Source organism: Gallus gallus, chromosome 1 (genome assembly GCF_016699485.2).
Source record: "Gallus gallus isolate bGalGal1 chromosome 1, bGalGal1.mat.broiler.GRCg7b, whole genome shotgun sequence".
Lineage (NCBI taxonomy): Eukaryota > Metazoa > Chordata > Aves > Galliformes > Phasianidae > Gallus > Gallus gallus.
In genome coordinates, this window is record NC_052532.1 from 51,354,927 (window position 1) to 51,382,413 (window position 27,487).

Consider the following 27,487-nt stretch of genomic DNA (forward strand, 5'->3'; position numbering starts at 1 on the left):
GGTGTCCTTGTTTCCACTCTCCATGGAAACTAAGGCTGCTATCTTCCTGTGAACCTGAGAATTCTTGCTGTTACTTCAACCCATGGTCAGAAGAGGTTGGTGATCAGCCCCGTCCACCTGTTTGATTTAGACTTTCTGTGGCTTTTTTTTACTAAAGGTTCAGCAGCTGTTGGCATCTGATAGGAAGCATTCGGTGGTCTGCAGGATGGAAGGAGGCCAGGCACATGAGTTCCCAGAACCTTTCTGGACTATGCCGTGACTGCTGCATTCACATGAGACGAGCCAGTGATGGGGCTAAGCCCCTTTAAAGCTGTATCTGGCAATTTCACCTAAGACTATGTCTGTACCTCCAGAAGGCTGATCCTATAGCAGATCCCAGCAGACCCCAGGATGTTCTCCAACCCAGGCAGCTGCAAAGACCTGTTCTTGGGCCAATTCCAGCACCACATCATTTTCTGCATCCAAACCCTTTGGACTTTGTATGTTTAGAAATCCGAGAGTCTCAGAAGTCTCTTGGGCAGGGCAGTAAGACTCATAGCTGGGCCACACAAGGCAAGTAGATGGAATCGGTGGATATTCACATGAAGTCTTCTGCCCAAGAGCTGATATTCAGAACTATTCCACACTGCTATCTTTGCCATGGGCATTCGCTGGCCAGGGTCACATCTCTGCCAGCCACAATACAGGTGCTTCTCTGGAACCTCCTCCCTTCTTGTCTCTGGGGGTTGGCACAACTCAGCTCTTCTGCTCTGGGCTGCTGACAGCTGTGCTTTTGGCTGGGTGACACTGAACACTGTAGACATGGAGCAGGTCATTTGGAATAAGCACTTAAGTGTTGGTTGGTGCATGGGAGGATAGTGAACAGAAGGCAGAAAGGTCAGATAAACTACAGGTCTGGACAATTGTGGAGGAGCACTGAAGGACTAGCCTTTTGCTTCATCTCAGCTAAATATCATGTACCCATGGATCACTGGGGCAAGACTGGTCCTGAGTCCCAAACAGCTGTGTCCAGGTGAGCCCCTTATGTGTTCAGCATGGAGGAAGGAGCTCCCAGTGGAGCTACGGGTCAAGGCAGTACATGTGCTACTCTCTAAGGGGATGAGTGATGGTCAAATCATGGTGCTGTGCAAGACCAATGAAATGCTACTCATCTCTCAAGCTGTGTTCCTCTGCTGTTCTCTGTGTGCGTCTTCTCTGTTCTTACTCTTTCTCATGTGCTCATATCACCTCTCTTTTCTTTCCCTCACATTCTGTATTTGATGCACAGCTCAGTGAATATAATCCATACATAACCCTCCATTCTCTTTTCTCTTTCTCACTCATTCTTTCTTCCCGTCTCTCACCAGCTCTCTGTTGCTCTCTCTGCCAATTTATTCTTCTCTTTCCTCCCACACTCTGTCCCCGTTTAATCAATCTTAGCCCAGGCCTGTTTTCCATCAGAGCTGCTGTTTCATGCATATTCTCATGGAGGGAGGGTGGGCAGGCATGTGGTTAAGGTTCCAGGTAGGGAGCGGAGAGCTAGGCCAAGACTTCTAGGTGATGGGCATGGCTGAGCCATGTTGCTCAGTCCATGGTTTGTCTCCCTCCTTCCAACATGGCAACATAGAAGCTGTAAGTGAGTCTACAGCACCTAGAGGTTGTACGACAGAGGTTTGTGAAGCTTCTGAAAGTGAGCTAGAGTTCTCTGGGTATAAAGCTGGTTTGTCTTCGGTGTCCAACTAAGCCCAGAGACTTGTGCCCAGACTGGCACACTGAAGGCCCATTTTCTGCCCTTCCCATTGTCCTATTTAAAAATTTTGCACCATCCTGCTTGTGACGAGAAATAACCCCAAAAGATATGGCTGACACAACTCAGCCATGGTGTGTTCTGTGGTGATCCAGGTCTTTATTCCCTGAGCATCCTCCCTGGAGAATAAAGACAACTCTTGTTCCTATGGATATTACCATTGCCAACCAATGACACCAACTCTATTCCCTTTCAGCTCCTTTTTTCTCCTTTTCTTGTTCTGCCTATGGCTTTCTTAGTGTTTTTGTTGTTGTTGTTGTTGTTTTTTTTCAGCATACTGTGCCCCATTCCCTCTGGGAACACAACACCAGGGCCTGCCTTGCTTGCTGGCTGTGGAGGGCTGGCCTGGAGGTGCCAGATGCTTGCACCTCCTCGGCTCTCCTGGGCAGAAGTTGCCATGGGAGACAGGGAGAAAAGAAAAGTGCCTTCCCCAGCTAGAAGCCTTCCATTGAGTGGAGAACACCCCCTTCTTGTGTTCCTTCCTCCCCCAGCCCCCCTTCAGAGAGCGCTCTGCAGAAAGCTGCCTTTGAAGCCCCTTAATTAGTGTCCCGCGTGTCCTGAACGGAGCCCTTCATTACCACCAGCACGAGGCACAAATTGGCATGTGTTTCAGGTTTGGGCTCAGCGCCAGTAGTTTGTTCCACTCCCCTCCCTCAAAACCTCTCCAGCTCCCCCCTTCTTCGACACATGCATGCACATACACACACTCTCGCAGAAAAAAGCACATATACATGCCAAATATGCCAAAGAGAGACACCCCCCCTTTCCAGCATCCCAGATTTGTCGGGAAAAAAGAACAAAAACAAATGGAAAAGGTCACCACTCTCCTGCTTCTTCTTGGCTTGCTCTTGGCTCTCCTGACCCTCCAGCATATGCAACTGCAGGTTGGGGGTCATTATCAGTCCCAGAGTATCTCTCACAGCCTGTGGATGTGCTCCAAGGGTGCTAATTAGTGAGAGAAGGGCTGATTAGGTTAGAAATTAAGTGCTTATTTTCTCTCTCTCTCTTTCCTTTTTTTTTTTTTTGTGTGTGTGTGTGTGTCTGTGTGTGTGTGTATGCTTGTAAAAAATAATGGAGCCAGATGGAGCCTCAGGAATGATGGGGGAAAAGGCAACCAGGAGTCAGCGAAGGGCAACTGATGCCCACTTCACCCCTCCACACATGGGCTCTGGGTTGTTCTGCAAGCTCACAGCCCTCCTGTAGCACATATACCAACACTATACATGCCCTGTGGCTGTCTGATCCTCTTTGGGACTGAGGAGATCCTCCTTGCTCTTCAAGCTTACCCCTAACCCCTTTGTTTCCTTCTGTTTTTTTTTTTTTTTAATTTTTTATTTGTTTGTTTTGTTTTGTTTTGTTTTGTTTTCACCTCAGTGAGGCTCTCTACCTCAGAGGATCTCATATAAAGGTCTTCTGTGCCTGCAGCTCTCCAACGATCAGTGCAGAGGTGGTAAGGGGCAACAGATAAACAATCTTCTTCCACATGATCAGAAGGAGGTCTCTAGGGCCAGTGTGTTGGATGCACTGGACACTGAGCCTTTCTCCAGAGGCCATGGGTTTAGGTTGGGAACACTCAGGTTCCAGCAGGCTGGAGGGAAGAGAAGGAAGGAAGCAATACTTGATACTGCTCCACAGCTTCCTTTCTGGGGTGGTAAATGTGCTGTCAAACCCACAAGATGGTGTCATCACAGCTGGTTGGTGCTATCTGCAGTAGGCCCATGTATGTGACCCAAAGCCTTGCTCCAATGCTGGGAGTGGAGTTCATCTCTCCTAGATAGAGACATCACTGAAAAGACAAGGCTGAGTTTGCTTTTGCAGTGAGGAATATTTGTTCAGCAATGCTGCTTGTGACCCCTTAACATCACGGCTAACTAAGGTGTGTGGATCAAAAGGCAGAGGAAAGCCTCGTATTGAGGCAAGTTGGTAGACCCCAGATTCTTTGTTGTACTTCAGAGACCTACTAGAAATTGTGTGACACACAGGGTCTTTGAAACTACAAAACAAGAAATCTGTCTTCTTGGGAGAGCAGCCAGGAGACCCCCATGTATGTGTGGTGGAAGGAGAGCACGTGGGTATGTGCTCACATTCCTTGGGCTGTGTGCCATGAGTATGAGTGCTCACACGACTGTTTTGGTGCTACACAAAGGGAGGGTGTTTTCATCTGAGTACAATTCAGGCCCCATTCTCTTTCCATTTTGACGGTGCTTTTTTGCCATGTGGCTCCTGAAAGCAGCCGAACAAACAAATAAACACATGGAAACCCAAACTCCCTATTACCACCACACTGCAGATGCAGCCTAGTTTGGCCTGTATTTCTCCTGTTGCCACAGCAACGGTAAGCCAGGGAGTAAATCAAAATATCCTCTCTGGTGCTCAACACCCCCATATGGCAAAATAATAGTGACAGTGCGGAAAACTGTTCTGCCTCCCTTGCCTCTTCTCCCCAACCTCAGTTCAGCCAAGACCCTCCAGAGACCTGTCGCAGAGCCCCAAGGAGATGATAAGCCTCCTCTATAGGGAGTGAGTGAATACCACCTTTGCTGTGACCAGTATTCACCCTTACTCCCTACTCTGGTTGCAGTGTCTCTCACAGGGGTTGTTTAGGTCTAATCAGCGTTTGTGGTCTCAGCTCAGCTGGCTTTTAACAAGATGAGTCCCCTCAGCTCCACTGGAGACAGAACAGCATCCAAACCGGGCTTAGCAACCTTCTTCTTGCTTCAGCAAACTCTGCTTACAGCTGGGAGAGACAGATCCTTTAGAGATGAGCAAAGCAATCAAAGCACATTTAGGACCAGGACTCCTGTCCAGCTGAGCTCAGAAATATGCTTGCTGGGACAACTGCCAAAAGGGCTCCACCAGCTATGCTTTGTGTTGGCCTTGGGCAATTCCAAAGTCGGTGATGTGCTTAGGAGAGAGATCTGTCTGCCTGGAAAGAAGAGTCTCTGGGAAGCGAGGAAGGTCTGCTGCCCCCAGGATGGGCATGGGGCAGCCTCCTGGAAGCAGGGAGAAGCCAGACGTGCATTTACTGCAGCAGCTTTGCTTATGGACATCCTAGATCTGGATGCTATTACAGCCCTAGAGGGTGACCTGCATCCCCTTTTCTGCCAGCAGGCGATTATGCTGGATCCATCACTTCTGCCTCCCCCAGCTCTGGCCGCCAGCAGCTTCATTAGGAATCTCAGTGTGTTCTTTGGCTGGATTTCCCCTGAGAATCCGATTTTAAGGCTCCCCAGTGATTGCTAATGTGTAAATACAGTGTGCTTCAGCATGGCGATGTGATTGCCCGAGTGGATTGGAGCTGTTAACCCTTCAGCATCTAAAGGGCCTCCCCACCTCTCTCTGTTGTGATAACCACTGTCTTGCACAAGGAGGCGGCTGGTGGGAGCTTACAGCCCTGAGTGGATCCATGGAACCAGAGGTCCCCTCCTTTTTCTGCGGAGGAGAGGAGAAGAGTGGCCCTGGAGTCAGCAAAAAGGGCCATTTGATGATTAAATGCCGGAGCGCAGCAGCAGTGTAAAAATATACATATATCACAAGCTTTAATTAACACAAGCAAAGGGAAAAGGAGGAAAAAAAGCCACTTTTTAAAGGTTTCACAGAGACTATAAACTGGCAGCGGAGAAAAAAAATGTAATACATGCAAATTAATGGCATAAATTTAAGGTTACTTAACTTCACAAATGTTAACAAGCTCATAAAAAAAAAAAAAAGTTATTCTTTCCCAGTTTCCTGTCGCTGTTTGTTTAATTCTTTTTTTTTTTTTTTCCCCGTTGAGAAGATTATGTTTTCAGTATATTCCTCCTAAATTAATTCTGGCTCTCTCTCTTCCTTCTCCCTCCCTCCCTCCTTCATCTCTGTCTCTCTCTCAGTGTCTGCCTCCGTCTGTTTGCCTTCCTTTCCTGCCTATCTATCATATTCTTAATGTCCCCATCATCATAGTATCTAGCCTGGATACAATACCCTCTCATTTCTCTTCCTTTCTTCTTCCCTGGCTCTCATACCCCCTTTCTTCTCCCCTGCTCTCAGCCTTCTCCCCTTTTCTCCTATTAGTTTTTTTTTTATTTTTATTTTTTTCTGTAGCAGTCAGTATAACTCCAGCCCGGTAATGCTACACGCCACCAATTTCCAAACAGGCATTGTTCCCTGCCTCTGGCACACAAAAGAAAGCAAGGAGCAAATTAAGCGGTCTCTGGCTGAACTGCTCATTTATCAGCCACCCGAATGGCTGCTTGCTGCTGCGGGCTGGGGAGCTATCGACATAGGTGAGGGTGCGTGGGCAGGCTGTGTCAGAACACCGCGGTCCCTCTTTGAAACAGCTGTCACTGTTCCCCCTGCATCGTCCCCTTTGTGGATAACAAAGGGCATGGCTGCTCCTTGCTGAGCCCAGGAAGTCACGAGCTCCCGAGGTCATGGTGTCTCTGCATCCCGCTTTGCTTACAGATAAAACCAAGTTTCAGAAACCCGGGCGACTGCCTGTTTAGCTTTGCCTAAACTTGTTTCTCTGGAAAGAGGACGTGTGCCTTTTGTTCTGAGTCTTTTAAAACCACCAAGGACACCCCAAGATGCATTATCCGTGACGTAACTTGTCCTGTCCACGATGCTACAGCACTCTGTTCTCAGGCTCTTGTTTTCATTGCTTGAAGGGAGGGTTGTCTTTTTTTTTTTTTTTTTTTTTGGCTGGTTAAAAAAAATCTCATTTTGACTTATGGTCCAGACTGAGTCATAGGAAGACATCATTAAAAAAAAAAAAAAAAAAAAAAAAAAAAAAAAGAGGGGGTGGATATCATCATTTTTGGCCACAAGCCATCCCTGGAGCTTTCAAAGTAGCCTGTGAACATTGCTGCCGGCTCTGTGTCAGTACCACAGACAGCAGCCCTGGCCAATCGCTGTTCTCCTCACTGGCCCATTCGGCATCTTGGAATACCGGAGAGCAGATGAGGAAGTCAGCCTTTTATTCAGCACGGCAATCTTGGAAAAAGGGAGATGAAATTACAAGCTGTAGTCCCTGGGCAGCAGTGAAAACAAGAAAATCCAAACAAGCAAAACAAACAAACAAACAAACAAACAAAAAAAAAAAAAAAAAAGGAAAAGAAAAGAAAAAGAAAAAGAAAAAGAAAAGGAAAGAAAAAAAGAAAAACAACCATGGAAAAAAAATCTCAGCTTCTCAAAGTGAGAGGAAGGATGTCGGTGGGTGGGCAACAAAGAGGCGAGGGAGAGGAAGAACAGAAGGAGAATCTGTTATGTTTGGAAGATGTGGGAATCATCAACACAGATGTTGCAGGAGAAAGCGACTGAGAAGCTGAATGGGACTTGCAGAGGTTTACGATTGGGTACATGCTTAAGGACATCGCTAAGTGGAAATCTGGATGTGGGAGCGAGAAATAACCATGCGGGATCCCCAGGCAGCATCAGTTTCTGTCCAGACTGACATCACAGGCTTTTCCACTGAACGAAATCACTGCTTTTCTTGGGTAGGAAATGAGTCAGGGTAACTTCAGATCTTAGCGTTTGGCCTATGCAGATTAAGAGAAGTAGTAAGGAATAAATAAAGCATGGCATACTCAAGGGTGACTAAGGGCTGGAAGAGAAGCAAAGAACAGTGTGGGGGAAGGAAGAAGGGCTATGGTGAATGGTGAGGAGGGGCTCCGGATGAATTGCTTACTAGGGCAGTCTGATGAAGCCCCTTGAGAGGCATTTAGGGGGATATGGCTTCATGCCCTGGTCACACAGCATGCATTAACTGGGATAAAGGACAAGACATTCCCATGCTCATGGTAACTGAGTGATAGGGCGCTTTTTTTTTTTTTTTTTTTTTTTTTTTTTTTCTTTTTCTTCTGTCCTTCCAGTTTGAATACGGTCTGGAGCAAAGTTTGTTTCTCACTGAGCATACTGATGGCAAACCAGATGCCCAAGACCAATTGCAGACTCCATACACCCTGCTACTGAACGGCATTGAAAGAGGCAGAGCAGTGAATGAGGTGAAAAAAGAAAAAGATTGAAATTTGGACTCAGTAAGAACAAAGGAAAGGGTGGGATGTTTTGAAAATCAAGTTGTCCCCTATTTTTGATTGCTTCATACCTTGTTTTAGCTTTGGCCTACATAACTAAAATGGAGAATGACAAGGTGCCAGCAGAGACAGGTATTTTTTGAGTTATTTGCATGGATCATCCGTTTGTTGCATGGCTGCTGTAGGAAATGCAACACCACGAGCTGACATATATAATTGTAGAGAGGGGGGATGAATAAACGTGTTTCAAAGAACAAGGAGAATTCTAAATGTCAGCAAGGGGGTATATGACTCACTCATTGGGAAAATACTATTATTGGATACGTAAGTAGGACTGTACAAAGCAGTAAGAGGAGAGATGCTACTAGAAAAAAAAAGGAGAATTAATAAGTATAGGTAGCATTTAGATAAGTGACAGTGAATGAATGAGGAGATGCAAAACGAGCCAACACAGGGCCTAGAGTGAAAGCTAAGGGAGAATGCAGGGTGAGAGTGGTGAAGGATGAAAAGAGAGCGATAATGGAAGACAAGGAGGAGTGTTATTGAAGACTGCTGAAGTACAATGGAGCAGATGAGTGTTTGTTAAAGACTCAACTGGGCTTTTGGCAGAATAATGGTGACAAAATGTTTCTGTTCTACTGAGTTGGGATTAAGGAAATAAATGAGGTGGAACTTGACAAGGGGAGAGGAAGTGGCAGTGCTGAGGAGGCAGGGGGAGGCCCGGAAGTCAGCAGGAGCTGGCCCCTGCAGAGGTGGGCGGGGTCAGAAAGCTGGGATGGATGAATGGTGTGGAGGAATACCACGCTGAGCACACATCTTTTCAGGAGTGTTTAATTATAACAGCTGATGTTATGTAGATTACAAACATGGTTGAAATGAACAATAAAAAAGGATAAAGACATTTTGCATGAGTCCAAGACAGGCACTGAGAATAACTGACTTATGCCCCTACAGCCTTCACCAGCAATGTTGCAGGTTTCTTGAGCCCAGAACATGTATAGCTTGAAACCTATAGATTGCCAAATGCAGGGCATCACCCCAAAAGTCCTACCCCATAGGTTTAGCTGGTCATTCCAGCAGTCTGAAATGCTGCCTGCTAGTAGGTCCTCCCAAGCAGAGCCCGAGAAGTGCAGCCACTTCGTTGGATGGATTGATGTAGTTTGCATCAGAGGCAAAGAGAATGGAAGTCCTGGAGGAGGAGATCTCAAGAGACTTGGGTCCAGCTGGGAGCAGCGCCAATTGTGTTACTGGTTGTGAAACCCCAAATTTCCAGTGAGCTGCTTTTCTGGCTGGATTGGGTTGATGGAGTCTGTAGAGAGACAGATGTAGGTGGATAATGGGGAGAGGGGGTGGTGAGTGGCATAGCTACTGCCTTAGTGAGAGGGAAAGATGCCATGTAAGTACTGCCAGTTCCCATTCAGTGAGCAAGTGGTGAGTCAGGGGCAGATACTGACTCAGCAAGAAGGCGGCGGGCTGGGTGGGTGGCCAGAGCACCCTGGCCGGCTCGGCACACACCGCTTGGCCATGCTGCTGCACTCAGCTCCCCATGGAAAAGGTGCTTCCACATCTCTATTTGTCCCCTGCCTGTGAAATTCCAGTGGCTGGGGCTTTGGAGAGGGTGTCTTGCCATGGTTTCTGGTGGGACGAAGCAAAGAACATTTTTTCCTGATGTGTTTGCTTGTCAATGATGCCTCTTTACAAGGGGTGATAGTAAGAGGGGAAGAATAAAGAGTTGGTAGAGGTAGAGAGAGCCCTTCAGTCTGTCTTGCCCCAAAGAAATCATGCGTGTAGGCAGGAAGTTGGTGAAAGGTGGGAGGAGGGAGAGAGAAAAGAAAGAAAGGAAAAAAGAAATGAGGTAGAAACGAGAGCGAGAGAGAGAAAATATTTGAGAGATGAAAAGAAATTACCATACGGCAGGATCCTGTTATTCAACCTAATTTTCAAAGGACTGCAGCTGTCGCACTGAGATAATCTGTTAATTATAACAGTCATTGTGTTTTGGCAATGGAAGAAAAAAAAAAAGGTTCTAAACAAGGCAAGGTAGTGGAGAATAGAGAGGGGAGGTGTGGCTGTGTCAAAATGCATGTCAGATATTAGCTTGAAATATAGGTGGGTGAGCTGGCCAGGAAGAGGGTCTCTCCCAGTGGGGCTGAGGACGGAGGGGAGATGGAAGCAGCCATGTGGAAATCTAACATCCTGCCTAGTGTGATGCTACTAGCTTTAGGCATGCACTGACCAGAGGAAGAGCTCAGAGGTCCTGCAGAGTCTGTTAGCACGTGCTGCCACAGCTTTTCACTGTTGGGTTATCAGAAAGAGATTCTCCATGTCCTCCCACACCTTTTCCTCTGCTTCTGCCTCATGTCAGAAGAGAGGAGAGAGGTGTCACTGCTGGCAAGGGAACCTCTCTCAGACCCTTGTTCAGGGAAAGGGTGGCTGGATGCTGAAATAATGTCAAAGGATGCTGGAATGCCAATGACCAGCAAAAATCTGCTGGTGTGGAGGTATTCTCCACTGGATGACTAGCTGCTAGTGCAACCTGTGAAGTGATTTCAGTCCTCAGCCAGCCCAGGACCTCTGTGATTCCTTAGGCTCTGAGTCCCTTCCTTAATTCCAGGTTTGCTGGGGACATGTTTAGTATCCAGAAATACCAGAGGATTGTTTGATTTGAGTGAGGGCATCTCTCAAATTACTTGTGGGCAAACCATTTGCAGCCAGCCCAGTGAAAACTAAGAGCTGCTGTTGTGTGATACAGGGCAGAAAAGTCAGTACAGGACAGCAGAGGAGCCATGGGGACCCTGAGGGGTTGGGGCAGTCTTCACAAGGACATGACATGCAGCTGTGAATTTCTCCTGGACTCATGCAGGACATGCTGCCCTCCCCTGCAGCCATGCCTGGTACATGCCAATGCTCATAGCCTGCTCCCTACAGCAGGCAGCCTCTCATGTACACAGGCACAGCACCCTGCTCCCTGCAGGGATTCACATCAGGACACAAATGCAAGATCTGTGCTTCCCTCATTTCCTACAGCACTTCTTGCATCCACACACACTCAGAACCACGGCCATCTCCTGTTATCCACACACACCCACAGACATCCCACACTCCTGCCCCACTCCCTGCAGCGTTTCACACACAGCCAGCACTCACACCCCATTTTTGATTCATGCAAACACATGCACATGCACACGCACTCCTGAGCAGCGCTTTCCCTGCTTCCCTATGGCAATTCCTCCCCCCAGGAGTCAACACTCACTGCTTTATAGAGCGATTGCCCCTACCTCCTCCATCCTGGCTTGCACACCCACCTGAGCACCTACAGCAACTCCTTCACATCCAGCCCACCTCCACTTGCAGCTTGGAGCCAACACTGCTACCACATCCTTTGCAGTGACTCACACTCACACACATGGATGCACATGCACGCACACGCAGACGCACACGCAGAGTCCACCCTGCTGCTGCCCTCCCCATGGCAGGTCTCCATGGAAAGACACATGGAGCCCATGCTCCCTCCCTATAGCCAGAAGGAATTATTCCTCCGCCCTTCCACTGCCAATGTCTGAGCTCACTGGGTGACAACAAGGAGAGTGATGTTTCCCAGGCCCCTCTTTCCCCTGAGGAAAGAGTGATGAAGGCGGCTTTATCACTGCTAATATTTTTATGGGACCTGTAATCTCCTGACACCCTCTTCTTCTTGGAGAATGCTGTTCCCCAAGCCTAACCTCCCTGCATGCGCTCCCGCAAGTTGCTGCTGTTGGCTGTCTGGGTGGTGTTGGCTCGATGCAAATACCCCTTAATCTTCAATAATCATATTAATATAAAAGGTAACCATCTCAGTTTGGAAAAACAAAAGTGGCTCTCTGGCCTGCCAGGGAAGCAATGGCATATGAAAGACCTTTCTGCCAGTGTTTATCTCTTTAAAATGATTTACGCTTCTAAAGCTCTCTCTTTTCTTTCATGCTTCTGAGCTGCTTCATTTTCCTCCCCTGAGCTTTCCCATTCTCTCTTTCTTGCTGCCTAACAAATTAGGCATCTAATCGCAGTTGGGGAGGCACGATGGGAGGGCGGGGGGGCATCTACGGCACTGTGCTGTTTTGTTCATGGTTAGACTTTGAGCTGTTCAGCCTTCCAAAGATGTGGATTCAGTGTCTGTGGATTCGCTTGAACTTGGGTGCGTGTGTATGATGGATGTAGCTTTGGGTCATCTGAACTCTTCCCATGTCCCAGACTGGCCAAGGATCAGCAGGGATGTGAAGCATGGCCTCGGCAGTCCTGCATCCATGCTTTGTGATAGGACTAGCAGAAACGGTTTCAAGCTAGAACAGGGGAGATTTAGATTGGATATAAGGAAAAAGCTTTTTACAGCAAGGGTGGTGAGGCACTTGGCACAGGCTGCCCAGAAAGCTGGTGGCTGTCCCATCCCTGTAGACATCCAAGGTCAGGCTGGAGGGGCTTTGAGCACCCTGATCTAGCTGTAGGTGTCCCTGTTCTTTGCAAGGGGGTTGGACTAGATGAAGATTAAAGGTCCCTTCAAACTCAAATGATTCTATGATTCCTTGTGCATGGCACTGTTGGCCCCAGCTGGTGTTTGAGCTCTGTGAGCTCCCTTGCAGCATTTCCCTGTGAGAAGCAGCTGAGATGGTGTGTTGGTTTCGTGGGCTTCGTCACCACAGTGTCCTTCTGGTGTGCCAGAGCTTTGGGCTTCCTCACATCATGGGGACAGCTGGAGTCTGGGAGCTTCCTCTCCGCTCATGGCAAAGCGGCAGGAGCTGTGGATTTGTATGGTGAAATGAACCAGCCGAGTCGAACCACAGGATTTCTATTGCAGCAGAGCTCTGCCAAAACTCACAGAGCTTCTGGCACTGAGCGGCCGACATTCAGCAGGACCCATTGATAGCAATCCAGATTGTGTAAGGGATGAAGGCTTTGACTGCTCAGTGACATGAAAACAGCTTTTACTATATAAGTTTCCATGGTGGTTCTGTAGACTGTTGGGTTTTCTTCTTTTTTTTTTTTTTGTCTTTCTGTGTTTTTGCCTAAACCAGCTTGTCTGTCCTCTAGACTTTTTGAGCCTAGAGGGCAAATTTCAGACAAATGAGATGATGATCTCAGAGATGCTGAGAACTCTTTGTTTGTTTTTATGTATTTTTATTTTTTTATTCTTTTGTGGAAATAGTGGGATAAAATAGATAAGATAGAAAGCCTTTCTTCTTTTCTCTTCATAGGTCATGTCAGACTGGGCTTTGGGCAACCTGGTCTAGTGGAAGGTGTTCCTGCCCACAGCAGGGGGCTGGAACTGGATGATCTTTATGGGGCCTCCAAGCCATACCATTCTATGATTCAATAAAGTAATAAAGAAACCTTCAAAGAGCCCCATTAAAAAAAGAGTTCTGCATGAGCTCAATCCTTAGTGGGCATCAGAAAAAAAAAGGGAGGACATTTTCTATGTCCCTCTCTCTCTTACGCAAGTGGCTTCCACGTCACAAATCCTCAGGTCATCAGGTTTCCCATTGTCACTTCTCTTTGTCTCAATCATCTTGGGGTTTCTTGGATGCCACTGGGCACAGCCACAGCTTCTTTACTATGCAACATGATGTTAACATGATGTTAAATGGGAACATCCCCAGAGGCAGTGGGGTGAGAGGGAAGGGGCTGCTGTTGGGTAGTGGCACACCCACGCTGCTTGTTTCTTCCGTGGCACTGTGCTTTCACCAGAGCCAAGGGCAAAAGCAAGGACCATCTCTGGCCATCCTGGTGGGAAGATGGAAGCACAGACATTTGAAGTAGCCGGAGATGCCAACAGAGCATCGTGTATCACAGAAATTATCAAGCAGGCATGGATAGTACCAACTCCCAGTTCCAAGCCCCACTGGGAAAGGCAGCTCCCCTTTTTCTGGAAAGCTGTTTAGAGAAATCTTGGAAGGACTCTGAAGCCAAAACGGCAGAGCATTTTAAAGGTGGCGTTTGCACCCTGAGGCCTCCTGGCAGCATGCTGAGCTGGGAGGAGTGCTGATTCCCAGCCTCAGCACAAAGTAGAAGAAAGCAGCAGGAGCCTTGGCCTGGTTTCGGGGTGTCCCCAGAGGAGCCAAGAGTGTTTGGCGGGTTTTTAATGCATGCATTTCTAATGTAAGGCTCTTAGCACCGTTTAAGGAATGGTAGAACTAAGTGCTGGCTTTTTCAGTGCAGTGGGCCCCAGGAGGACAAAGCTGACAAGGTCAAGATTGCAGGCCCAAACTGCTGCTGTATGTGGCTTTTCTGGTTGTGTTTTCATGCCGTGCCCCCTAGACCTTGTATCCTCCCTCAGCCATGGTCCATCTACCTCCCAAGCTCTCAAGTGTCCTCCACTCCCTACACAGAATTACAGAACTATATAATCATATGATGGCTTAGGTTGGAGGGGACCTTAAAGATCATTGAACCCCAACCCCTTGCTGTGGACAGGGCTGCCAGCTATCAGCTCAGGCTGCTCAGGGCCCCATGCAACCTGGCCTTGAGCACCTCCAGGGATGGGGCAACCACAGCTTCTCTGGGCAGCCTGCGCTAGGGTGGTGAGGCAGTGGAACAGCCCTCTCAGAGAAGTTGTGGGTGCCCCATTCCTGGAGGCATTCAAGGCCAGGCCCACATCATTCTTGTCCATAATTTCAGTATCTGCATTTGAATCCATCCTCATACCTGGCTATCTAACCAGTGACTGTACTCTTGCATCACTTGCTGTGCTATTTTGATCTCTGAATCGAAGGGCTGTTCATGGCTATCAGGATACCTACCTCCTGACTCAGGGCTTCCCCTACTCCATCTTTCCCTAAACCTCCCTGTTCTCTCCTCTTCTGAACAGACGAAACATTCTTGTGGCCTTCACCTGTTCCCCAAACACTCCACAGTGTTGGAACACCAATCACACTGAGGCATCCATTGATAGAGCATAAACCAGAGATGAATCATTGGGAGTTTGGAGCTGATGGGTTGATTTTGTGCCAGCCAAGGGAGGGTACAGCCATTCATGGGCACAATGCCACCCCTATTCCTTGATGCTCCCACATATGTGAGGATTGCCAGGAGCCAAGGCAAGTTGTAGGAGCTATCTAGTGTTACAATGAAAAGTTCTGGAACTTGACAGCCAGGTGAAGCCAATAAATGGTGGTGATATCTTTGCATCTGCCTTATAAAACAGATCCCGTGTCTCACTTCTTCTTTTCTCCTGTATACACAGCCTCCCTCCAAGCAAGGCTCTCCACAACTCATGCCTCCTCCTTCTTCAACTTTTATCTAAGCTGTAGTTGCTTACCTCTGCTCTCCCTGCCCACCCTCCATCTTAATGATATCTTGCTGTGTTGCCTGGGAAGCAAAGGAGAGAAATAGCCAACTCTGCTGTCAGCACCTTTTGGGCCAGCAGTAAGGACATAGTGTTGCTTCCTTGTACTGCTGGACTCTGGCACTGTCTGATTGATGTTCATTTGGCTCTAAACAGCTGAGGGAAGGTATGGTGCTCATCTTCTATTCCTGGTCTCCCATTGTCTTTGTCAGGGGGAACTGAAGGCTTCATGAAAGGCAAAGCAGGGCTATGGTGAAGTTGGACACTGGCACATCCATGGCTTTGCTGAGACAGGGACTGATGGACCCGATCTGAGATGAAATAGCAGGGGTGGTGAGACCACAGTTTGGGCTGCCCTCAGGGCCCTTCAGATCACTGAGACAGTGGGGATACAGGAGTTTTTGGGGGAAGAATGGAAGAGGTTTGTATATTTCTTGTATTACAGCCATCATGAGGACTCAAGGAAACCAATAAATCTGGCTTAAGGAATGATTTGGGCCCTTCTTTGGCCTGCAGCTGAGGCAAGTTTGCAGAGGTTGGAGGTGGATGGGAAGTAGGTCTTCTCTGCATGGCCCCTGTGTTTTTGGCACATACCAGGGATAAATATCATCTTCATTTCCTTCCACTGCCTAACCCAGCACACATCTTTCCTTTCCAGGCTGCTAGAACATCCAAGCCATCTTTGTGTTGCCTGAGTGGAATGAAGATGGGTCTCAGCAATTGCTGTGACTGCTGCAGGGGAATGTGTTCATGGTCCCAGTGTTGCTCTCTGTGCACCATGAACAAGCCACAGCAGGCAATGACAACTTCAGCACAGTGTTTGGAACAGTCTGTGCTGTTCCAGAAGGGAACAAAGCAAAGGGGCTGAGGGGACAAGACAGGGGACTGGAGCTGGGGAATATCAGATGTTTGTGGGTACCAACCTATGGAAAGCCAGATGTGCCTCCTCTCTGATACATTTGGGACAGCAGTATCAGGAAATAATTTCTCATTGGATTATAAGGCTGAGAAACAAAGCAACAGACTGCAAAAGCCCCTGCCTTCTGCATCAGTGCTGGCTGATGCAAAGCTGGATGTGAGGCAGCAGCTGGAGGCCACCATATGACAACCACAAATGACTCAAGTTTGGTGGTCTCAGCCGTGGGGTGCAAAGATTTTATCTTTTCTTTCAGTCTAGCTCTTCTCCCCCCTCCCCTTCTCCATCTTGGCTTTCCTTTTCGGATTACTGAATATTTAAGTGTTTCTCCGTGACACTATCTCTGATCCCTTAATCCAGCTGGCCTGGTAATTCCACAGACCCAAATCAGCTCAGATTTCTCCACAGACGTAAGCCTTGTTCCTCAAGGGTTCACTCCTCCTCCATTTATCTTCCTTCATTTTACTACTGCCCTTTGTGGTTCTGTGCTAGAAATTGGTTCAGCTTTTGCAGCAAAACCTTCAGTATTTTAAGTGAACAACCTTCCCCCCAAATAAAAGGGTTGAGAGGGAATCTTTATTCTTCACTAAGAATCTTTTTTTTTTCTTTTCTCTATTGCTTTGTCCCTGCTCCCCTCTCCCCCCCCAGTTAAAAACTAAAGCCCAGTGCCCACATTTTCTCTGCTGTATGAAATGATTTCCTCTGCACTGCCTGAGGGCACTCCTTCTGGGCTCCTTCTTCAGCACAGTGGGAGAAGGGCTGAAACCATGGCTGGAGGGAAGGCTTTACTCAGAGAAGTGGTGGATCCCCTGTCCCTAGAAACTTCTAAGGTCAGGCTGGAGGGGCTCTGAGCACTCCGATCTAGCTGTAGGTGTGCCTGTTCATTGCAGGGCTGTTGGACTAGGTGGCCTTTAAGTGTCTCTTCCAACTCAAACAATTCTGTGATTCCAGGCTGCCCTTCCTAGTCAGGACCAGGAGCTTGCCCAGATCCCACAGATACATTAGGGCAAACGTCACTTTGCCCTTGATTCCTGGAAGGTGTCTGTTCCCACAGAGGAACAGCATTCATAGCCCCCAGATAGAGTGGACACAGCAGGAGGGTGGAGGTTGTACACCCCTCTATGGTAGGTGGGGTAGATTAATGATATCTTTTAACTCAGTACTGCTGGTATTGTTGGGAGATAAGAGGCTGGTATTTGACATGCTGCCTACATCCAACCCCTCTGCATGCTCCAGCTGGTCTGGCTCACCTCAACATCCTTGTCCCTGCACCAAGAGGCAGGAAAAAAATTTAGAGCACAAGTGGTTACACGTGGCTTGAATTATTTATCCCTCCTGCAGTAAGGAAGGGAGGAAACAAATAAAAAAGTGGTGTTTTTTTTTTTTTTTTGTTTGTTTGCTTTAATTTTATTATGGGGTTTGTATCCATTTTCATTGCTTCATGCATTCTGTGTACATGATTTCCAGGCAGCTGAAAATCGTTGGCTTTAGCTGTGCTTGGGGCTTGCCTTTGTTTACACTAGGAGTTCTAAGCCAATCGCAATAGCAGCTGTATGTTTCCCAGCCTCCCTCCCCTTCCCCTTCTGCCTCCACTCCGCTGCCTTCCCCCACGTCTCTGGCTGTGATTACATTGCATAACAGAGCCTGGGTACCCTTCAGCATACCCCTGATATCAGATTCTATGTTGTGAGGGTTCCCTTCTCAAAGGCTTATCAGCGTGGCAGGAGGTCCCATTCCCCCCTTGTGGGCACCCCCTACTATTCTATCTTTTCCCCATCTCCCTCTTCTCATGAAAATACATCGTCTACATTCTTATTGCAAAGACCCCCCCCTCAACTGATGCCTCTTCTTGTCTCCTGTGTGCTTTCTTTTCCAGATTCCAGTGACAGATGGATCTCTCTCATATGCACTTGCTCTTTCCCTCTCTGTATTTTTGTTTTCAACATGTTTGATCTGAAGCTCTGAAGCTTCTCAGAAGGAACCCGGGAGAAAAGGAAAAGAAGGAGGAGGAACTGAAGGGAGCGTGAGCGACAGAGGAGGCAGCCTTGCCTTATTCTTCCAAATCACACCGTGGAGGGGCGAGGGAAGACCCGAGGGGGGAGGGTTTGTGTTTATTTTGGGGTGGGTTCGGTGTGGGAGGCAGGTGGGTGGAAAGACATTGGAAAAGGTGAGAAAGTTGCTCATGAACATCGAAGAAGTTTCGTTTTCCTCCGTCTGAACTTTTGTTTAGAAAAGAAGCACAAGGTAGTTCTCTCCCATATCGTTCATCCTTGGTCACAGTTGTTGAGTATGCTGGAAGCAAATTGCATGCATTCTCCTTGCTCCATGTTCCTGGCTTGACCCAGAGGGCAAGAAGAAATGATGGTGATGGCACCCAAAAGGACTGGGGTGCTCATGCACTTCCATTGCTAAGCCCCTAATTATTGCCCCTTTCACTTTCCTGTGCCTCTTACTTTCCTTTTGCTGTGGTCCTGGAATTTGAATTTTTTGTTGTTTTTTTCTTTCTTTCTTTCTTTTTTTTTACTTTTTACCTTTTTTGGTCTGATGAAGGCACCACTGAAGACCATGATGTGCCTGGGGTTTTGGGCAGCTGCCCTGCTCTGCTTGTTTTCCCCTGGCACCGTGCGAGGTGACTGCTGGCTGATTGAAGGGGACAAAGGCTATGTGTGGCTGGCCATCTGCAGCCAGAACCAGCCCCCATACGAAACCATCCCCCAGCACATCAACAGCACGGTGCATGACTTGCGTTTGAACGAGAATAAGCTCAAAGTGGTGCTGTACTCCTCCCTCAACCGCTTCGGCAACTTGACTGATCTGAACCTGACCAAGAATGAGATCTCTTATATTGAGGATGGGGCTTTCATGGGCCAGACAAACCTCCAGGTCTTACAGCTGGGCTACAACAAACTTACGAACCTGACAGAGGGCATGTTGAGGGGCATGGCCCGGCTTCAGTTTCTATTTGTGCAGCACAACCTGATTGAGCTGGTCACCCCTACTGCCTTCTCTGAGTGTCCCAGCCTGATTAGCATTGACCTGTCCTCAAACCGTCTCAGCCGCCTGGAAGGGAACACTTTCACCAGCTTGAGCAATCTTATGGTGTGTGAGCTGGCAGGTAACCCCTTCAACTGTGACTGCAGCCTCTACAGCTTTCTTAACTGGTTGGCGCTCTTCAACAACGTAACCAAGAACTATGACCGGCTCCAGTGTGAAACTCCACGAGAGTTTGCTGGGTACCCGCTCCTGGTACCTCGGCCTCACCACAACCGCAATGCCATCACCATCTTCCAGTCTATGTGCAGAGGTGGCACCATCCCCTCTCTCTCCAGGGTCAACCCCACTCCTTATACCCCTGACTCCCAACGAGACCTGGATGAGGGCTCAGCCATCAGTCCTGGAGACTTCCTCTCTGTCAAGCCTCCAGCTTCTTCCACCACTGACTCCTCCTTCAGTCCCAGCATCAAGCTCCATGATGTCACCATCACTTCAGCCATCCTGATGGTAACCATCCCCATGCCCTACAGTAAGATGTATGTGCTGGTTCAGTACAACAACAGCTATGTTTCTGACATTGCAACACTGAAGAGCAAGAAGGAATATGTCACTGTCAACAAACTGAAGGCCCACACCGATTACACTTTCTGTGTGGCCTCCATCCGCAACAACAGACGCTATAACCACACTTGCTTGACCTTTGCAACCAGGAGCAAAGGCAGGGAGGACCCTATTTCCAGTACTTCCACCACCACCCACTACATCATGACCACCCTTGGTTGTCTCTTTGGGATGGTCATTGTCCTGGGGGTGGTATACTACTGCCTGCGAAAGCGAAGGATGCAGGAGGAGAAACAGAAGTCCCTCAATGTAAAAAAGACAATCCTAGAAATGCGTTATGGATCAGATATTGATACCAGTACCATGGTCCATCCTTCCCAGAAACTGGGTGAGCCACCAGTCATCCCTGTCTCACGCATGTCCTCTATCCCTTCCATGATTGGGGAGAAGTTGCCCCCACCAAAGTCAATGGAGACCGGGATGGAGACCCCCAAAGTCACCACAAAAGGCAATTACATTGAGGTGCGGACTGGTGGTGGGGATGGGCTGGAACGGACCCCACGGGATGAGGATCTGAGGGAGCTTGACAATGGGCAAGGCTCAGCTGCTGAGATCTCTACTATTGCCAAGGAGGTAGACAAAGTCAACCAGATCATCAACAACTGCATTGATGCCCTCAAGCTGGACACAGCCTCTTTCCTGGGTGGTGGGACTGGCGTTGACTCAGACATGGCCTTTGAGTGCCAGTCCATACCTGCCAGTTCCTCGGGTGGGCTAGAGCGGCCCAGCTTTCTTTCCCCACCCTACAAGGAAAGCTCCCACCACCCTTTGCAGCGCCAGCTCAGTGCTGATGCTGCTGTGGCCAGAAAAACCTGCAGTGTTTCCTCTAGTGGCTCCATCAAGAGCGCCAAGGTTTTCAGCTTGGATGTGCCTGACCACCCACCGCTGAGCAAATCTGACTCCAAATACATTGAGAAGGGCAGCCCACTCAACAGCCCTTTGGATCGTCTTCCCTTGGTGTCTCCGGGTGCCATCCACCACCTGGAGGTCAAGCCCTCCTACCACTGCAGTGAGCACCGACACTCCTTCCCGGCCCTGTACTACGAGGAAAGCGCAGACACCTTGAGCCAGCGGGTGTCATTCCTCAAGCCGCTCTCCCGCTCGAAGCGAGACTCCACATACTCCCAGCTCTCCCCCAGACACTACTTCTCGGGTTACTCCTCCAGCCCTGAGTACTCATCGGAGAGCACCCACAAGATTTGGGAGCGATTCCGGCCTTACAAGAAGCACCACAGGGAGGAGGTTTACATGGCGGCTGGACATGCCCTGCGGAAGAAAGTTCAGTTTGCCAAGGATGAGGATCTGCATGACATCCTGGATTACTGGAAAGGAGTCTCTGCTCAGCAGAAGCTGTGACTCTTCCCTACTCTTTCCAAGAAAACAATACAAAACAAGACCCCCTCCCCCAACAACCAGGAAAAAAAAAAAATACCACTTGACTGTGAAAAATAAACCAACAACAAAATACTCCGACAAATACAAAACTGACAGAATCGTTTCTTAAAGTTTACAACAACAGAAAACTCTCTCTCTCACACACACACAGACACACACACACACACACACAAGCCGAATTGTCTCTACTGTGTTACGGGGACCATTGTTCTGCCTGCAGATGGTTGGGAGGAGAGTCCTGCTCTGACACTGTGGTAACAACACTGGAGCGTGTGTGGGTGGGACTGGCCTGGGAGGAGGTGGCAGCGGTGACCGGGGTGAGGCAGGGACGGACATTCACTGGGAATGGAACTGAGCTATGAATTACTGCTCTTTCTGTTTCTCTTGATGATTGAAAGCTGATTTTTCTTTTCAGTGGGAGGGGAGGACTTTGGTTTAGAAAGCTTCTCTGCCCACTTGATACATATGTTTTCCAAATCTTTCATCACACTAGTTTTCCCCCACTTCCTTTGGCAGTGGAAGCGTTTCTCTCTCACTCCTCACCTTCCAAGACAGGTAGGATTTGTTGGAAGAAGCTCTCTCCTTTTCCTTTTACTCTTCCCTATCCATCTCTGTTAGGGGTTCTTTGCACTTTTTAAATAAATATTGCATGAACTTCCATCCTCCTTGGAAGAAGGAGAGTGTGAAAGACAGAAGGAGGAAGACCTGACACGCAACAGGCTCTGCGTCTGTGCAGCTCTCCCCACTTCCCTTCTCCCACCGTGTTGTTGATGAACACCAGTGATTCTGGAGTGACAGGCCTGCTCAGAGCCTGGTATATGCCTATCACTGAGGGGGGTATGGCTGTGTTCTTCTGCACATCAAGTCAGTCTTTCAAGGAATGGTGGACAAGGAGGTAAGAAGGTCCAGTCTCTCAGAGGTGCAAAGGGTTCTCATCTCCCCATGAGTGTCACAGGTCAGAGGTCCTTTCCATCTCACGAGCCCATGACCTGGTCAGTAGGTTTGGTATGCTCTTCTGCCCCTCTTATTATGAATAAGGGACCTGGAGAGGAGCTAAGCAGAACAACTTCTGCATGAAGCTTCTGCAGCTCTTCCCAAGTGACTTGCATCATGTTGGGAGTGGGGTAGAAGACCATCAGCCATTCTCCTTTCTTAACTCAGGAGGGGTAGAGTAGGTGTATGTGAAGAATAGGATTTCTGATGTTCAGAAATCTACCCCTCGCTGAGTTGACAGAAAAGTCACAAAGTTTATTCCACTTGAATAGCCCATGGACACTTCAGCATGGATAGGAGACAGCTTAAAGTGGAGGAAGGAGCACAGAATAAATGTGAGAATGGGTCTGGGACTAGGCCAGTAAGGATAGATCCGGGAGAAGTTCCCTTTGTGTGCATCTCATGTGCTGGGGTAGAGAAGGTACGAGCCTCTGGATAGCCACGTTCCTCTGAATACCTAGAGGCCCTCATGAGAGTCAGAACAACTTATCACCTCCTAAGCCCTCCACCTCCTTAGAGTTAGCTTTGACAGACTTATCATAGGAATTCTTCAGCTTCCTGGCAAAAAAAATGAGTTTCCTTTACTAGGTCCCAGTCTCCAACCCTTGGATACAGAGTTAAGAATGAGCCTATTGCTCTGTCTACTTCGTCCTGTTTATGAGCAGCCCAACAAAGCACAATCTTGTCACTCCTTCCTCTACATTTTCTTTGCCAGGCAGGGGTAGCTGCCTGCAGAGTGCATCTTTATACAGCACATTGGGCCTCCCCTCCATGAGCTGCACATCCCAACTGTTCTTGTCAACTGTTCACTCCTATCAGGATGAGAGTGAGAGCCTGTGTTGTGTTGGTCTTTCCCAAGTGCCTATTTCCTTTCTGAGGCACTCTTCAGAACCCTCAATATGTTTGGGCCCCTGGGAGAAGGATGAGGGTTTAGGAGCTTCTCTGGGATGTACTTATGTGTTGCCAGCAGACAACCAGCCCATTATTTGTCAGGTAGTTGCACTGCTAGCTGTGGCAGCTGATTTCAGTGCTACAGGTGACACAGCTTCATCTTCTGAAAGTGAGGAGCAGCAGTAGACAGAGTCTGGTGTGCAAAAATCATTGGAGATCCCTAAGGTCTAAGCCTGTGAAAATCCTTGGGGTCCTTTCCTTGTAGGGATGCTGATGGCAACAATTCTAAGATCTGAATCCTGTTGCCTCAGCCTCCTTCACTGTCAGCCACACCTCCCCTTAGTCAGAGCATCATTTTGCCTTGAGTCCAGAAGTATTCATGGAGTTGACTTCACTGTGTAAGAGCCAGAGAAACCCAAAAGGGGTATGTGTGTTTGTATGTGTTCAGAATGGTGAAATACATCTCTGCTGCCAAGTGTACCTCCATGCTGGGACAATGCAGCAAACCAAAACAGGTCAATGCTGTGAGAGGTGCACAGGCACAGCAGAGACCTCTCCAGCTATCACACAGAGCAGGCCCAGCAGTCTTCCAGCATGGCAATGATCCAAGCAGGAAAGGCTAATGACTAGGGCACAGAATTGGACAGGAAAAAGAGGATGACAGACACAGGGGGATGGAGTTCTGTTCCTCTCTCCACCTCTTCCCTCCCCGTGCTTCTCCTCTCCTGTATGGTCTTATTATAAGTTCTGCTCAGTCTATAGATTTAGGGGGAAGCCTTAAACTCCAATGGTTTCTGCTCTCTCCCCACATCACCCCAGCAAGGTAGAAAAGAAAGGTCAGGAATACAACTGTCATCAGGCCCTTCTTTTGCCTGTGGTGGGGGTAAGGCTGGGTAGGGGGGGAAAGCCATTTTTTCCCCACTGTAGCCCCCACTCCAAGCCAGTGGTTGAAGTTTGCACAAGATGGACTGTTCTGTGGGAGGAAGAGGGCAAGGAAGGGGAACAAAGTGTCCCGCCTTCCTTCCTCCTCCCTTCTTCCTTGTCCTGCTCCCTTCCCAGGGATGAGGGCTTGCAAAGTGATGCCAGCCCTTTTGGAGGAAGGCAGATTTAACGTTCTATTTGCATGATGATTTTACTGTATTTTTCTGAGCAAACATCTGTTGTGTATGTGCCAGTTTGTTGGAATTTAACCTCCTCCCCAAAGTCTCTCCCATCCTCATCCCTGTTTTTCCTGCTCCTTTCCATCATCCCTGATATTATTTTATGAGAGACTCCTACAAGTTTGAGAGGGAATGCACCCCAAAGAGAGCCCAACCTAATCAACCCCAAAAAACCTTCTGCTCCTCTTTCCAGTGTCCACTCCCCTTGCCCCAAATGTGGTCTCTTAGCTGCTTTTCAGGGCTGTGTGTATGAAGGGGAATGTGTTATATGCCAAAGTCCTGCTCTTCCAAGTGCTCATCATTTCTCCTAATTATTTAGAAATAGGAGAGAGGCCCATAAGGATAGATCTCATAAGAGAAATGATTACTACTATCCCCCTGCCCCGGTTTCACCTTTCCCAGATCTGCAGGCAAGGCCATTCTTGGGGGAGCCAGGATTGCCTCACCTGCAGGGAAATCTGATACAGGAAGAACTTGATTTGGAGCTGGTTGCAATCACTATAAGATCTCCTACCACCTTCCTCTCACTGATTGCAAATGGCTTTGCATTAGGCCTATCCTATCCCTTTCCTGTGGGTGGCCCTAGCAGAGAGTAGGGCATGATGACACCTGTAAGACCTTCATGGTGGAAAAAGGCCCCAGGAGAATGTCCAAAACTTCTAAGCCCTCTACGGCTTGGTTTTGGTGATAGCTCCTCATCCTTGCCCTTTCCCAGGGCAAAGTAGACCCATGGGGCAGAACAAGGACCACCCCCTTCACACATTATTTCTGTGTTGGTGACTACTGACAGGGAACAATGAGGTTTTAGTTCACTTTGTTGGAAAGAGTGGAGAGTACATAATGAGAAGGAGTTCTGATCTGCCCTCTCCTCAAGAATAGGCTGAAGGAGAGCTGGATTGGATTCCTGTATCCAGAAGAGTGAAAGCAGGACCCTAGGTGTGTGGTGTTGGTTTCCTGTAGGGCAGAGCTCTTTTCCACACCTGTAGGTGATGGCTGACCCCAGCTCATGCTCCAGTGCCACATTCCCACTCCCCACTCTTCCACGCTGAATAAATCCCTCCTGAGGCAGGTGTGAAATATTCATGACTGACAAATGAAGATTTATGTTGGGCTGAGGAGGCCTCTGTGTGTTTGCAATGCTAATCAGCCTGCCTTCCTGGAGGAGGTTCTGCCAGGCAGGCTTGGGGGAAGGAGGGGGAGATATGCAGGAGGGAAGCAGGAAAGGGAGCTGAGGAAGGGAGAGGAGGGGCAGGGATGAGGACAATCTATACTGGAGAGATGGAGGGATGGGGAGGGAGAAAGTAGGAAACAAATAGAGGGAGATGAAGAGGGACAGGCAGAAGGAAGAGGGGAAAAGATGGCTGTACAGGAAAGAATGGGATATAAAGCGTGAAAGGGCTGAGTGCAGGGGTGGAGGCTCTCTGAGAAGAAGTGGGGAATAGTCAGCAGTGGCTGAAGAGAAAAACTGGATGGGCTTCATGATGAGCTGTGGCCCCTCTCTGTAGGGCAGAGCTCAGCATTACAGGGCGGGCAGCTGCCGTGTGGGCAGGATCTGCAGCCAGGGCCCCGAAAGCACATTTGCCATGCTTCTTGCTCACCAGAAAGCTCAACTGCATCTGGAAGCACATACGGCCTCTTGGGAACCTGGAGAGAAGTCCTCTTCCACCGCCACCACCTCCTTCGGCTGCACGCAAGAGGAGCCTCATGGAGCCACATCCTCTCACTGGAGCCAGCCTGCTGAACATCCCACCACCTGAGCAGCCTCAGGGTGGCTTTGAGTGGGAAGGACACTGAATGCCACCCTTCACTGGGCCATGGAGCTCTCCTGTTGGGCTGGAGGAGCCAACCGCACTTCATCTGCCCCCTGAAGGCAGATGTTTTGGGGTGTCCCCAAGGGGCAGACGGGGTGTCTGTTGCCCCCCCCCCCACACACACATATACCCTGTCCCTCCAGCCGCTTTGGCCTTGTACTATGAGGGGCTCTCTTGGTCTGCCTCCCCTTTTCTTCCCCTGCCTCAAGCCACAGGGAGTGTTATCTATACCTCTCCCCATGAAGGCAGCTCTCAACCCACTTCAACCCTCTTCAACCCTTCTTCTCTTTCCCCATCTCACGGGTCCTCCTCTGTCTGCCCCATCCCCACGCGTTTGGCTTGGCCTTTGCCTCTCTGTTACCACCACCGCCACTGTGAGGCCTTGCTCTTTGGTGGCCTGCTCCCACCACCCATTGTCCCCTGTTCCCGGGGAAAAGGGGCTGGCTGGGTCAGGCGAGGTCCGCCAGGGCTGGTACCACTGGTCCATCCACAAGCACAGCACTCGGGGCGAGGGGATGGGAAGGGGTGGGTGGCTGCCAGGAGAAGAGCTGGGGAGGTTTCCCCTTGAATGTAAAGAAGGGCCTTGGAGGCAGCTGCTGGGACTGGCTCCTTGTGTCCTCTTTGGTGTTCCTCTTTCCACAACAGCCCTGTGACCCCCCTGGTTGTGTATGGACACATTTGGGTTGGAGATATGTTGTTTTCCTCTGTTCTTTCTTTCCTCCCCCCCCCCCCCTTAGCTTTTGGATCTCTTCTCTTCTCTTCTCTTCTCTTCTCTTCTCTTCTCTTCTCTTCTCTTCTCTTCTCTTCTCTTCTCTTCTCTTCTCTTCTCTTCTCTTCTCTTCTCTTCTCTTCTCTTCTCTTCTCTTCTCTTCTCTTCTCTTCTCTTCTCTTCTCTTCTCTTCTCTTCTCTTCTCTTCTCTTCTCTTCTCTTCTCTTCTCTTCTCTTCTCTTCTCTTCTCTTCTCTTCTCTTCTCTTCTCTTCTCTTCTCTTCCCTTCTCTTCCCTTCTCTTCTCTCCTTTCCTTTTCTCTCTCTTTCTTTTTTTTTTTCCCTTTAATTTTCCTGTTTTGAAAATGAATGGCACGAAATCATTTTTCCTCAACTCGGAGATTCCTGTATGGAGAAAATCAATTTCTATATTTGCAATAAATTTCTTATTTAAAAAAAAAAAAAGAAAAACAACAAAAAAACCCCAAAAAAACATCAAACAAAAAAGTGAAAAGCTGCTTCTGAGTCTGTTTGTCTCAGCTTTGTTTTGCACAAGAGGTGATATGGAATGGGAGGGGATGGGGGGAAATCAGAAAAGCTGAGTGAGATGGTGGGAGAAGGATTCTGGATTCTCCCAGGCACTCAGTGGCCATCTGCTCCTCACTAGTATGCTGTTTCTCTGCCCTTAGATGTTGCCTTATTCATAGGATCATAGAGTCATTTGAGTTGGACAGCATCCTTAAAAGTCATCTGCTCCAACTCCCCTTCAATGAACAAGGACACCTACAGGTAGATCAGGGTGCTCAGAGCCCCTCCAGCCTGACCTTGGGTGTCTCCAGGGTTGGGTAACTGGGCAACCAGTTCCAGTTCCTCACCAACCTTTCTGTAAAAAA

General features: G+C 48.6%; 2 protein-coding genes across 8 annotated transcripts in view; one reads left to right on the forward strand and one right to left on the reverse strand.

The window, feature by feature from the left end:
• The window catches only part of ELFN2 (extracellular leucine rich repeat and fibronectin type III domain containing 2), a 50,433-nt gene extending 28,741 nt beyond the window's left edge, over nt 1-21,692 (forward strand). For all 7 annotated transcript variants that reach the window (XM_046908570.1, XM_046908588.1, XM_004937747.5 and 4 more), the window contains one exon: nt 17,899-21,692. In XM_046908570.1, coding sequence (XP_046764526.1) covers nt 18,567-20,993 — 2,427 coding nt within the window. In that variant the 5' untranslated portion in view covers nt 17,899-18,566 and the 3' untranslated portion in view covers nt 20,994-21,692. The remainder of the gene's footprint in view (nt 1-17,898) is intronic.
• Nucleotides 21,693-23,364: 1,672 nt separating this feature from the next.
• On the reverse strand, nt 23,365-26,527 carry LOC121108521. Its single transcript, XM_040656226.2, has one exon. It carries the CDS (start codon nt 25,554-25,556, stop codon nt 24,636-24,638), a length of 921 nt encoding a protein of 306 aa, XP_040512160.1. The 5' UTR covers nt 25,557-26,527; the 3' UTR covers nt 23,365-24,635.
• Nucleotides 26,528-27,487: the final 960 nt, after the last annotated feature.